We start from the raw sequence: 13143 nt of genomic DNA, 5'->3' as shown, positions 1-13143 counted from the left end.
TTAAGGTATTTTATCTTTTATCCCGATTTAAATAAAACTTGTAGACTAGCATCGGACAGGATTATTTAATCTTGTCTGCAGCGATGAGTAGCAGCAGCTACATTATCGCGAGCTGCTACCATTCATAGTCCATTTATTCTACTGCTAGTGGATATTTCTTACCGCGTCAAATAAAGCTCGTTAGTTATATTTTTTAAGGGAGTTGAGGTGGACATTAAAGTTGAATAGCAGCAAAGGAAGAAGGCGGCGAGGATGCTCTGGTAGCGGCAGTCAAAGGTGCGACGACACTACACTTGGAGTAGCAAATGCTCGTGCAAGTAACAACGGTACAGGTAGTAACATAACGGACGTCAATTGTTGGTTGAGTCGTTGAGACCCATGACAATGTCACCAGTAGTTTTGTTTAGTTTGTTATTATCATTGCCGTTGTTGTTATTGCTGCTGCTGTTGATGTTGATGTTGTTGTTGTTGTAGACCCCGGGCATTCGTTTAGAAAGGAAACGGCCTTTCGCCGTACTCCGGTTTCCACGTTTGTTAAATTATTCAACGGGTACAACCTCACTTTACCTCTTATCGACACACGAGTTCTCGATCCTCGACGAGACAGGTGCGCTCGAAATATATATCAAGTTGACATTATTTAAAGTATAATCCATGCCCCGAGTCCATTGTTCTCAGGTAATTTAAAGTTAAATATAAATACATGATTCAGTTGGTTTATATATATATAGAACGTGAGCTAGACTTTTTAGTTTGTGTGCTCGAGCGTTGCGGCAACCAAGAGAAAATTGATTTTCCGATTATACCATTTCAATTCGTCTCAGCTGTATATTAATGTTCCATTGGTCGGTTGGTTGGTTTATTCGTTGGTTCGTTCGTTCGTTTAACAGTACGGCAGCTACAATAATTCAAAAGCAATAAGTCTATAGGTATTTCTCACGTATCATCAGCTGGTTCTTTTGATTAAGAGATATAAATCACTAGCTCATGTCCATGTGTGAGTGGGTATGTGCGCTTGTATATAACAGCATTTATTTCACGAGAGAAAGATAAAGAAATTGATTTCTCGTAAGCCGTGATGGCTCCTGCACGCCAGGTGGGAACGGCTGTGAGAACGAGTTGCCGTGGATTTTGTTAACAAACTATCGAGTTTCAGGTTGTACTTTAGTAAAACTTTGCTCGACTTAAATATCTCAGGTCAATTAATTAACCATTTGCATTTGTATCTTAAAAGCTATTATTATAATGAAAGCGATGACTTGTGCTGACGCAGTGAATATAATGGCAATGTTATGAATAGAAAAGCGATCGTCCCCGTTAATCGGTTTGAAATCGCCCGAAAAAGAGGGCTGTGATTTTAAATTCGGTCGATTATGCATAGCCCGTATGACACGAACACACGTTTAAGCTCCATACATAACACGAGGGCGCAACACATAATATCCTATCCTATGCTATCCTATCCTAAGACTCGGAATAAGCGAACGAGCGTGCAACGGATGAGCGAACACGGCCACAGGAGCATCTGCCGCTTCGTGACTTTTGGGGTCGGGTCGTACTGCCGTGTCTGTAATGTTGCATACACATATATACACATATACTCATAAATAAATGTATATAGTTGTTCAACGACACACTCACTCAGTCATTCGCCCACCGACGAGACACCAGTGCATATAAAAAGAGACTCTGAAACATAGGGGATATCACGAAACACAAGAGTACATGAGGGACATCTCCAGCTTGCAGGCATATGGCGTATACGACCCGAGTTTTATTACTATGAAAAAAAAGAAAATAATAATAATAACAATAATGAAAAAACCGGGATGAAAGAAAAAACTAACCTTACTCTTTTTATTTCCCCTCTCGTCTCTCCGCGTCCACATTCACCATTTTCATCACATGCCAGCCCTCTAAATAAATACCATATTTCTATCCAGCTCAGTGTTGGTCCCCGAGTTTAAATAAAACTAAAACTATTTTTTTCTCGCTCTGTTAATTTTTTTACTCTGTTACTTCAGTCAACCAGTGGTTTAAATGACATTTTAAATGCTTTAATACCATTTTCTTTTATCATGTCACCACAACCAGTCGTTCAGCTCTTAACTTGACTTTTGTCCTTTTTATCCAGCCTCTTCTTCTTCATCTTCTTCTTCTTCTTCTTCTTCTTCTTCTTCTTCTTCTTCTTCTTCTTCTTCTTCTTCTTCTTCTTCCGACGACTCATCTCATCTTATTTTAAATTTACAAACATGAATAGATAATGCAAATGGGTTTTTGATAGATCGTTTAAAAATAATATTAAACAACTAAACCCTACTGCCAAAGACGTGTTCCATTTAAACATTTATTAATTCCAGTCGACTGTTTGATGTATTACTGGCTTTTAAAACAGTTATATTATATATCTACTTGTTCTTGACTTGTTTTTACCGTACCGCTGATTAATGTAACGTATCATTATAAGCTCTCACACACTCACGCAGAATGCATCTGGCCTCACGTGCGCGTGTGTACTACATATATATTCACATATGTTTGTATAGATTTTTACTGCATATTCATTCTCGGATAGCGCATTTCGACTGCACAGCAATTGTAAATCGCGAACAACAACAACATTATTCTCAAGTGCCCATTGACTGGCTATTGTTTATGAGCTGCAGACGCCACACTTTATGTCGCGATACAATGCGCAGTTTAAATAAATATACATACATATATTTTAAACTGTTAGAACGTAACATCCAAAGCCGTTCCATTCGTGATATTGTATGGAGATTCAGTTTTATTTTATTTTCGACTTAAAACTTTCGTAGAGGAAGTAATTATTTAATATAATGTTATCTCTGACATTGACATCTGTAAGATAGCAATTTAAAATAAAAACACTTGCTCGGCAAGTTGATGATTATTTTAATAAGCTTCCAACATGATAAAAAAGAAAGTTATCGCATAAATTTAATTGATTAATTAGTTTTGAGATTAACAAATAATAAGTTTTATAATTTATTTAAAAGACGGTTTAAGTGCCGAGTTAAATAAGCCTTTCAATAAACTCTTTTAGCTGCTTCTTGCTCACATTTTTTATTTAAAAAGTAATTCATGTATTAAGTCGGGGCATGAGCTTGAAGGAGACGTGGACGGTAATATAGAGAAGAGAAGAGAAGAGACTGTGCACAGATAGAGAGTAAAGAGCGTCTACTGCGATCCGATGTGTGTAGTATAAGTTTGGATGCTTGCCAAAATGCCGCCGGTAAAATTAATCGCTCTCTGACACGAATTCCACCCCAAGTGGGAATACAAATTTGTTGGCAAAGCTAGAGTAGACGAATAACTGGTCGAGTATTTTCTTCGTCCCCCGTGAGAGCCATCTGCTTTTAGAGATTAATGAATCTCGAATTTATATTCAATTCAAAAGTTACGCTGATGTTGATAGATATATGTACATATATATTTATAGATTTTAACAAGCTAATTATATTCTTGTTCATTCAGACAATTAACCAGAAAAATTTATCGCTGTTTCAGATCTGAACTGATGACGAGGCTATCAGCATCAGTGGATGACCTGGACCTCGGCCTGGACCTGGACCTGGACCTCATTGGGGCTCCGAGGATGCATTGAATGGATATATGGTGATAAATAGTTCCCATAGATTCTCAAGGATTGATTGATAGTGTGTTGTTTTTTTTTATACAATTGAGTGGTCAATTTGTGATCGTGGATATAAAATAAGTGGTGGGTGATGAATTGTTGTGATTGTGAGTAAATAAGTGGTGGATGTTTGTTAAAAGGTGTAGTAGTGGTGGATAATATTTTGAATAAGTGACGACTGTCGATAGAGAGGAGTAGAAGTGAAGGATTAAGTGTTTTTGAGAGGTAGTTTGTAGATGGTACAGTGAAGACGCAGGCAAGAGTAGTAGAAGAAAGAGATACCAGTAGGGTGTGTAGTAATCGGTGAAGAGTAATGTGTTCGATGGACGAGGAGCGTCTTGCGGGCGGTGGTCCGGGTTCAAGTTCTCTAGGCAGTGGATTCTGCTCGTCACCGAAGAGACAAGACGTCGTGTCGTCGGTGGACAGGCTGGCGGGCGCCGGGGAAAAGGTTCCAAGGGCATGGCGACCACGCCAATAGGCGGTCGCCTCCCTAACGTTAACCGCAAAGGAACCTCGCCGTGCGCGGCGGTACCAGCACCAGCGATATCAGCATCGTTATCATCATCGACAACATCAGTAACAGCAACAACAGCATCGACAACAACAGCAGTAGCAGCGGCATCATCTCTGTCATCGCCATCGCCATCATCGTCATCATCGACGCGAATCGGTGTTTGCGGTGGTAACAGCAGTAGCGCCACGAACAATACCAGTGTTAGTTCAAGTAGACGCGATCGTACGAGTAGGGATCATCAAGAACAGCAGAAACGACAGCAGCAGCAGCAACACCAGCCGCCGCAACAGGGTGATAGGTCGGTGGCGCGTCGTGATTCGAAAGCAAGCACAGTGGCTGCTAACGTTGGAGAAACGGACACGGCCACGACGAATGTGACCAACAACTTCGAGTACGACGACAATGAATGGGACATTGGCATAGGCGATCTAATAATCGACCTCGATGCTGATATAGAGAAGACGAGGGACGAGAAATTGAGCTCGGGAAACGGGATGGCTTCAACGCCTGCCTCGGCAGCAGCAGCCACGACTAATCAGAATCACCAGTTACAGCAACAAAACGTAACGCAACAAAATTCATCGTCATCGGGCATAACTGCCACCGGCAACAACAGTCAATCTTCATCTTCTTCGTCGTCGTCGTCGTCCTCGTTGTCCTCATCGTCGTCGCCGTCCTGCGGCGTTAATAATTCATCAACTACATCAAATAATAATCAAACAAATTCGGTTAATTCCAGTAGCGGTAATCAAAACACAGGCAGTGGTAACACCAACAGCTCGAGTACTGGTAACGGACCAACTAGTGTTAAGCAACAACCCGGTTCTGTTAACGCGGTACACCTCAACTCCGGCAATCCCGGAAAAATGGCTGTTGAACACTCTGCTACCGTCGATAAAGGCCTCAAAATGAAGATCAAACGCACTAAACCTGGAACAAAAACTAGCGAGGCTAAGCATGAAATTGTCAAGTCTAACGAAATAAACGGGACAACAACGTCACAAGACGGCAACGGCAATTCGACCTCATCAAACTCATCGACCTCCTCAGCTTCTTCAACGTCTTCGTCATCATCAACGTCATCCCAAAATTCCGACGTGGCTGCGAGTAACTCGTCGTCCTCGTCCTCAAACAAATCAAAACCCCACTCGCCGGCGTCAGCCACCTCAGGGCCCCCTGCATCGTCGACGGCAGGCTCCAAGAGAGGATCCAGCGGACACAGGAGGGACAAAGCCCGAGACAAGCACGACAAACCGCAGAGTAATAGTCACGGTCCCCAGCAAAATAATAAACCCGAGATGAATGGAACCGCGAGACCAGTGTCTCAAAGTCAAAATTCAACGGGTGCAGCCGTTCAGTCCCAAGGACCAACTCCCGCGGCGACAGCACCCCAACAACCCCAAGGACCACCACCCAGTTCGAGAACTGGATTTCCCGTTTCACAGGGCGTTGGACCGCCCGCGACAAGTGCCGCCGCACCTTGTCCACCACCCAGTCCAGCTTCCGCGACGGCTGCCGGCTCTGCCGCCAAACCCGAGCAGACAAAGGTTGCAGCAGTACCTGGACCTACCCTAAACACTACCGTAGACGAGGCCATGGACACGGCCGCGTGTAGTTCGCCACCCATGAAAAAGTTGAAAACTTCAAATTCAGAGCCAAAGGTAAGTCTCACATTTTAATTATCATTCACTAGTTGTCATTCGTCTAGTAAATTTAGTATTGAAACACTTGATATTTAAACATCACCACTCGGTGGTCTTGATCAACAACAATACACTACTTGAAAACGTCCACTTAAAGTCACATTTAATGGCAAACTCGAATTTACCTCTAGTACTTATAATACAACCGCCAATTAATTTAATCGCTTTAACGACTACTACTGAAATACTTCCTATTCAAGATAATAGACTTCGAGGTTGGTGGCTGTGGTGTTCTAATTACAAATCAAGTTTCAAATGTCTGTTTGCCGATCGATATGTCATCCCATTTTTTTCTCGTTTTCATTTTTTGTTCATGTTATTTTATTTATTATTATTATTATACTTTTTTTTCAATATTAATTCACGAGAATTGTGTGACAACGTTGGCGAACAGCCGGGGGTTGATTGGGGTTGGTCGATGACGAGGGAAAGCGGCATCACATGTATAGATGTAGATATGGCGAAAGCGAGAGAGTAAAATAGAGGATGGATGGTTATAGTAGCGACGTGGGAATGGTGAGACAGCATAGTACAGAGGCCACTCGATGTGTTAGTCGGTATACGTGAGTAGAGTAAAATTGGGGTGGCTAGGGAAAAGGCAGCAGTAGCAGTAGCAGTAGCAGCAGCAGCAGCAGCAGCAGTAGTAGTAGTAGTAGTAGTAGAACCGGGAAGCGCGAAGGGGTGTGCCGGGGTTGCTGAGCTGAGGGGCTGAAATCAATACTCTGCGGTCTCCGCCCCCGCGAATACAGGAATGAATACACGAACAAACACGAGGGCGAAACTACACGAAAGTACAGGAGGTGAAGGCGCTCGGGGGTGGCATACTCTACTCTCTCTTTTTATCTTTTTTCTCTTATCTGCACTCTCTTTTCTACTCGTTTATTCTCAGAGCCACTCGCAAGTCTTTTGCTTCCCCAGTGAGTCCTCTTGGGACTACTCTCGAGTTTGCTTCTTTGTTTCTTCTTTCTGTTTCCTCTTGCGCCTTTTTTCTTCATCTAACTTCCTCCGCTTCCATTCTTCCCTCTACGAGCGACTCGCATAAAATAGCGACACCAACGTAAAAGCTCTCTCTAAATTAAATACCTTCCGTTCGAACGAAGAACCGAGGTGCTCTCAAGCACAACTTTTGCTCACTTTTATTTCTCATATATTTTTTTAATGCTTATTTTTTACTCACACCTATTTCTCTTTCATCCTCGCCTTGATTCCTCACAAGACTTTCTTTGGGTTCATACAATAGGTAGTTTCTTTTTATTTTTGAAAACTCGATATCATCAGTATCAATAATCGAATTGTTTGAATACCTCTCGCTCTTCAAACCTTTTTATTAAAATATTTGTGTCGACAACGCCGGTAATATTCAATTTGTTTAACTGTAACGAAGATCTACTGGCAAATAATAATAACATTGAATTAATCTCGACTAATCGATAAAATCTATTCAAGTATACTCGTTGGCAATTCAACCTAACGGTGTTTAACCTCGCATTAGCTAATTGCGAGCAGCCCAGTCGACTACTTGATTGAATTATTCATCGACCCTTGGGTAAAAATTATTATTACGAATAATCACAATCATGCCATCAAAACTAATAATAATAATAATAATACTGATATCAAATTAAGTAGTTATGCACACACTCAACTCAAACACGATAAATTTCCGCATCGTTGCCTTTTTTTCTCCATTTTTTTTTATTTCTCCCTCTTTGTGTTTCCCCTCGATACTTTTTTACACACGACGCCACACCCTTGGGCAAACTAACGCTATTATTCACCTTTGACGTACAAAAATAAACATTCCAATGGACTCTATACATTAATACGTAATAAAAAAATATATGAACGTATTACATATATATATATACTGTACTTAGTGACATTAATTTTAAGTTTGACGAGTGAATTTAACTCAAAGGACTCCTGTTTTTGCTGACGCACAAAAGGCAGTCACAGTGCTGTGCTAAAGTAACAAAAAGAGACTAAAAAATAACAATAATAATACGGTCCATATATATATATTACAGAGATATGTTGAGATTCGTCTGCAGACTGGAGAAATATAAAATACAAAGAGAATTCTGGTGGATGAATATGAAGCCGAAGTGAAGCTAAATAAAGGGGAGAGACAAGTTTGTCCTGAAGGGAAATTTTAAATTAGCACACAGCAGTTGGGCATGCGTGAGAAAGAGAGAGAAGAAAAAGGATGTTGTACAAAGAATTATGTAGCCAGCAAGTGAAGAGAAAGGAGAGAGTAACAGATGGAAAATATACGTATATATATATAGGAACTTCCTTTAGCTGGATGGTTTTTTGCCTTTTCACTCTTACTTTACTACTTGTCATACAGTTTTGTCCTCAGCAGTAACAGCCCCTTTCAACTCACAACCCGAGGGTTCCTATACCGATTACAGTAATTAACCGTCAGTTATAATTAAAACGGCATCCTGGAGCTTTGCCGGAAGATTGACATTCTCATCACAGGATCGCGGAATTTAAAATAATTAATTTACCGTAAAATGATAAAGATAAAATTGATGGAAAAAAGTTAAGCTTTAAAACATGGAAAAAAAGGCGAGGAAAAGTTTGTTAAAATTAATAGAACGTACATTTTCCTTGATCGTTTATTTCTTTTATCTCTCTTTCCTTTACTTTTCGCTTCCGTTTGGAGATGTATGGAGTTTTGTTCTCATGTCGATTTTCTACGCGACCTCTTTATCGATCCATAAACTTTTTCAAAGCACATTCAATGTGTCCCGAGAATATAAAAGCCAAACGGAAGTGTTGATAGTGAGTTGAGGCTTTACAGATTATCTCCCACTCGAGTTTTAACTTTTTTTTTAACTCTCTTGACAACTATTTGATGGCTAAAAGACTTAACACTTTTTATTTTACTGGCTCTCCTCATTCACTTCCTTTTTACCCTTTTCCTTTTCCTTAAGGATTTAGTTGTTATATAAATATTTTTTAGCTTCGCTCAACTCAGTTTACTCTCATTTTACAGAGTGATGCCGCCGTTATTTAGCCTGAAAACTGGGCGATATCGCGTGCAAATGTAACTCTCGCGTGTGCCCATATTTTATTTGCCCGGTCACTGGCACGGAATTGATGTATTTCGATATAATAACGAATAATACACGCTCAGTATTTAGCTTTTTTTATTTTACTTTACTTGACTTTTTTCCCTTACTCAGTTTTCGATAACAGTAAATGAAAGTTGATAATAATCATCGCCGCTATATTACGCACACAAAGTCAAATAAATATTCAACGTTTTATTAATACTCTGCCAATACCCTGCAATTTATCATCGGCCATTAAATATTCATTTGCTCACAAAGTAACACACATTTGTAACGCTATTTTAAAAGTTTGAATCTCGTATTTAATGTCTTGACTCATTATTATCTTTTCATGCCTCATCGCGTAGTTTAAAGTCAACTCGCCCGGCAACTGCGTCTTGGCACAGGTAATTAGCGTGTAGTTTCACCGATTAACAAGTTAGCTAGCTACTTTGAACACGTCTACATTGCAACAGTCTATCAAAGACCACGAGATTTAACCCAATAAAACTAATCCGATCATCATCATAATCATTATTGTTATCATAAATAATTCAATTTACTTTACGGTTTACCAGCAACAATTTACTCCAGCGACCCGGATCAAAAATAACGGAATTTGAATTTTTCTAAATCTGTCGACAGCCAAAACGAAGTAAATTTTGAATTTTTTGGAATGTTATTATTATATTATTAAAAATAATTTTTCAAAAGCAAGTCAGAATCGAACGAGCTTTTCATATGATACTCAAGTTAGCAAACGTCAAATAATTTTTGGAATTTAAAAAAAATGATAAATTATGAAAAAAAAAAATATTTTGAAAAATTGCACTTGTAGATTTTTTTATTTTCTACATGTGCATTTTTTTAGTTTTTTTTTTTTTTTGCAATTGATTTGGTGAAAAAAAATCCAAAAATTATTGATTGTCTGCTAACTTCTGGATCATGTTTTTCATCCATTTTTTACTTGCTTTTGGTTACTTGACCTACTATAATCCCGAAGTTAGCAAACAAAAAAAAAAACTAAAAATATGCACATGTAGAAAATTTAAAATACTACAGGTGCAATTTTTTTAAATATTTTTTTTTTATAGTTTATCGTCTAAAAAAAAATACGAAAATTATGTGATGCCTGCTAACTTCAGTATCGTTGACCTACTCAGTATCTACTTAAGTCAAAAAAGATAAGCTTGACTTAGTTTTGGCTTAGTTGACTTACACTTGACTTTTTGGACTTAAATGGATACTAAGTAGGACAAGTTAGCCAACTTTCAAGTCAAAATCAAAGTGTTTTTCATTCATTTTTGGCTAACAACCTACTCAGTATCAATTCAAGTAAAAAAAGATAAACTTGCTTTAGTTTTGGCTTAGTTGACTTAAATTTGATTTTTTTTGACAAATGGGTACTAAGTAGGTCAAGTTAGCCAACTTTCAAGTCAAAATCGAATTGTTTTTCATTCATTTTCGGCTTGCTTTTGACTAACGACCTACTCAGTATCTATTCAAGTAAAAAAAGACAAGTTAGACTTAGTTTTGGCTTAGTTGACTAAAATTTGACTTTTTTTGAAAAATGGATACTAAGTAAGTCAAAATCAAACGTGTTTATCCTGGGTTTGACTTACATACTATCCATTTAAGTCAAATTTAAGTTAACTAAGCCAAAACTAAGTCTAACTTGTCTTTTTTTACTTGAATAAATACTGAGTAGGTCGTTAGCCAAAAGCAAGCCAAAAATGAATGAAAAACACTTCGATTTTGACTGAAAGATGGCTAACTTGGCCCACTTAGTATCCATTTGTCAAAACAGTCAAATTTTACTCAATTTTCGCTTGATTGACTTAAATTTAAGTCAAAAATTCAAATTTCCCTCATTTTTTGACCTGGGCAATTTAAAAAATTAAACGTGACTAAATTTTTAGCATTACGAAAGTGAATTAAACAAATCTGTGGCTGACTGAGGCAATAAATTTATGTCAACTGGTTTGAGAATAAAATTGTGTTGTAGACATTTATAATTTCAGTCCCATTTGCAGGTTTATGTAGAAATATTTTTTCGCGTCTGTATTTGAGTCCAGAATTTGTTGAAACCAGCAACTAATTTTCCCGCGTCCAATTAGAGAAACTAACCAGTACTTGGAGACTCTGAGCTGTACCAAAGTAGATACTGAAAGAGTAACACACACTCGTTATGTCAATTGCTGGTTGCATAAAGCTTTGGCTCATGTAGATTCTCTTCCACGAAACTCGGAAATATTTTTATTTATACAGTAGTCATGTGTGTTGATTCATTTATATTCAGTGTTTAAGAATTTCTGCGTCTGTTTTTTCAATTTTTTTTTATTTTGTTATTACATACGAGCGAGCTGAGAGTGATAATTTAAAAGAATAAACAGAAAGTTTACCGTTGGTATTAAGTTTGATTTAAAAGATCAAGAGTTGCGATAGTGTCGCTCATGTCAAGTATGTGATGTGATGTGCCTGTATATTATATTAAAATTAAATATAATGTGAGTCGAGACAACATACTGTACCAGCCACACAAAATATACATATATACATATCTGTGTTGAATATCTGCAGGCGTAGTAAATATTTCCAGTCAACAAATATCTCTCAGAATAATGAAAATATTCAAGAGGAATGAAAATACCTCAGAAATTAAAATATCTCTAAATCATTTAAATATTTCGAGTCTCCATTACAAAAATATTTTAATGTAACTCATATATTTTATATATTATTTTTTTGTTATCAAAATCCTCAATTGGAGTTACAAGATATTCCTTTTAAAAATCGACTATTAGAAAAAAAACATCCAATTGATAAAAAAAAATTTATTTATCGTATTCATAAACTGGGAATTCACAATTATCATCCAAGTACTGAAGTTTGAAGATAATAATGATGAGAAAAAGTTTGTAAACTTGCATAAGTGAGAACTGGGCATAAATTCAGCTGAAAATTTTCTCAATGGAGTTTTCTGGTGCTCGAAAACCAGCAACTATTTAAGCCAGAGGAAGCTTATAAGAAAGTTTTGCTGGATGGTTTGTTGGAGAAGCTCTCAACTCGTGTTGTGCCCAGCATCGGGTGTATAATAGTCGTCCTGGTATCACATCCGAACGGAAAGACCCAACTATCGACCCTCCATAATCTCTTCTCTGTCTGCAGCATTTAGTTACTGATATACTTGTACACACACATACATTTGTACATATATATACACATGTAGACTTGAACATTAGGTAAATTTATAAAACAGTGTTGTCAGTCTTCCGCGCCGAAGATAAGGGAAAAGTACAAGCTGGGTAAACAACTTTGTGAGATACCTACTGCAGACTACAGACTACAGACTACAGAATTAAATACTCACTACAGCTCGGTATTATCGTGTGTGTATAACATGTGTGTGTTAAACTCTAAAGCCTAAGCTTCAAACGTGCGCTATGTGCCGTATCCATGGCATGGTATGGCATTCGAGCTGGTAACTTTGTTCTGCAGGTTCTCCCACACGTTAATGCAACTTGTGCATTGCCTCGATCCAACTGCTCATGCGGCTGGATGTGAGCAAGTTTCTCTGATGGTATTTGATTCCCTATCGCTAAAAGTTGTCCTACACCACCGCTGCTATTGCCGTACTGTTTAATGTACAAACACCAAACAGAAATATTTATCAACTGTACACATACTTGTCCACACAATATCCACACCGCTGATGATTTTAATTTATTATTCTTTGATAGCTCTTGCGCTAAGTTTTCCTATCAATTCTCGATAATCTTTAACCTGATTATTATCTCTCTATAGATTTATATATTTATACATCTATATATGTTGTAACCCAAGAAACTTTTAACGTTAAATCTTTTATTAACGTTTGTAACCCACATGTATAGCCTTTCTCGTTGTCTCGGTTGAATGACCTCAGCTTATATATATATATATATATATATATATATATACATAGTTTATGACGAAAGTTGTATGGGAATATATGAATCAATTTTATAAACGGGTGTACGACAAATATCTCAATTCGTCTCCATTAATCTGCACTAATTTCTCCATCCGGTCTTTTTTTATGACTCATAACTTTAAAGACATTTATTATTATCATTATAACTTCATTTATTTATTTTTTTTTTCTGACGTTACATCATCGTATTAATTATTTTTATTATACGTTAATAATTTATAATTTATTGTTAA

General features: G+C 37.7%; 1 protein-coding gene across 4 annotated transcripts in view; it reads left to right on the top strand.

Moving 5' to 3' along the window:
- Window positions 1–13143, top strand: part of LOC130664252 (zinc finger protein 608-like) — an 80766-nt gene that overhangs the window by 41864 nt on the left and 25759 nt on the right. For all 4 annotated transcript variants that reach the window (XM_057464132.1, XM_057464139.1, XM_057464126.1 and 1 more), the window contains one exon: window positions 3532–5833. In XM_057464132.1, the coding sequence (XP_057320115.1) occupies window positions 4118–5833 (1716 nt within the window). In that variant the 5' untranslated portion in view covers window positions 3532–4117. The remainder of the gene's footprint in view (window positions 1–3531; window positions 5834–13143) is intronic.

Source organism: Microplitis mediator, chromosome 1 (genome assembly GCF_029852145.1).
Source record: "Microplitis mediator isolate UGA2020A chromosome 1, iyMicMedi2.1, whole genome shotgun sequence".
NCBI classification, from domain to species: Eukaryota; Metazoa; Arthropoda; class Insecta; order Hymenoptera; family Braconidae; genus Microplitis; species Microplitis mediator.
Note: the sequence above shows the minus strand (reverse complement) of the source record. Positions and strands in the feature narration are given on the sequence as shown.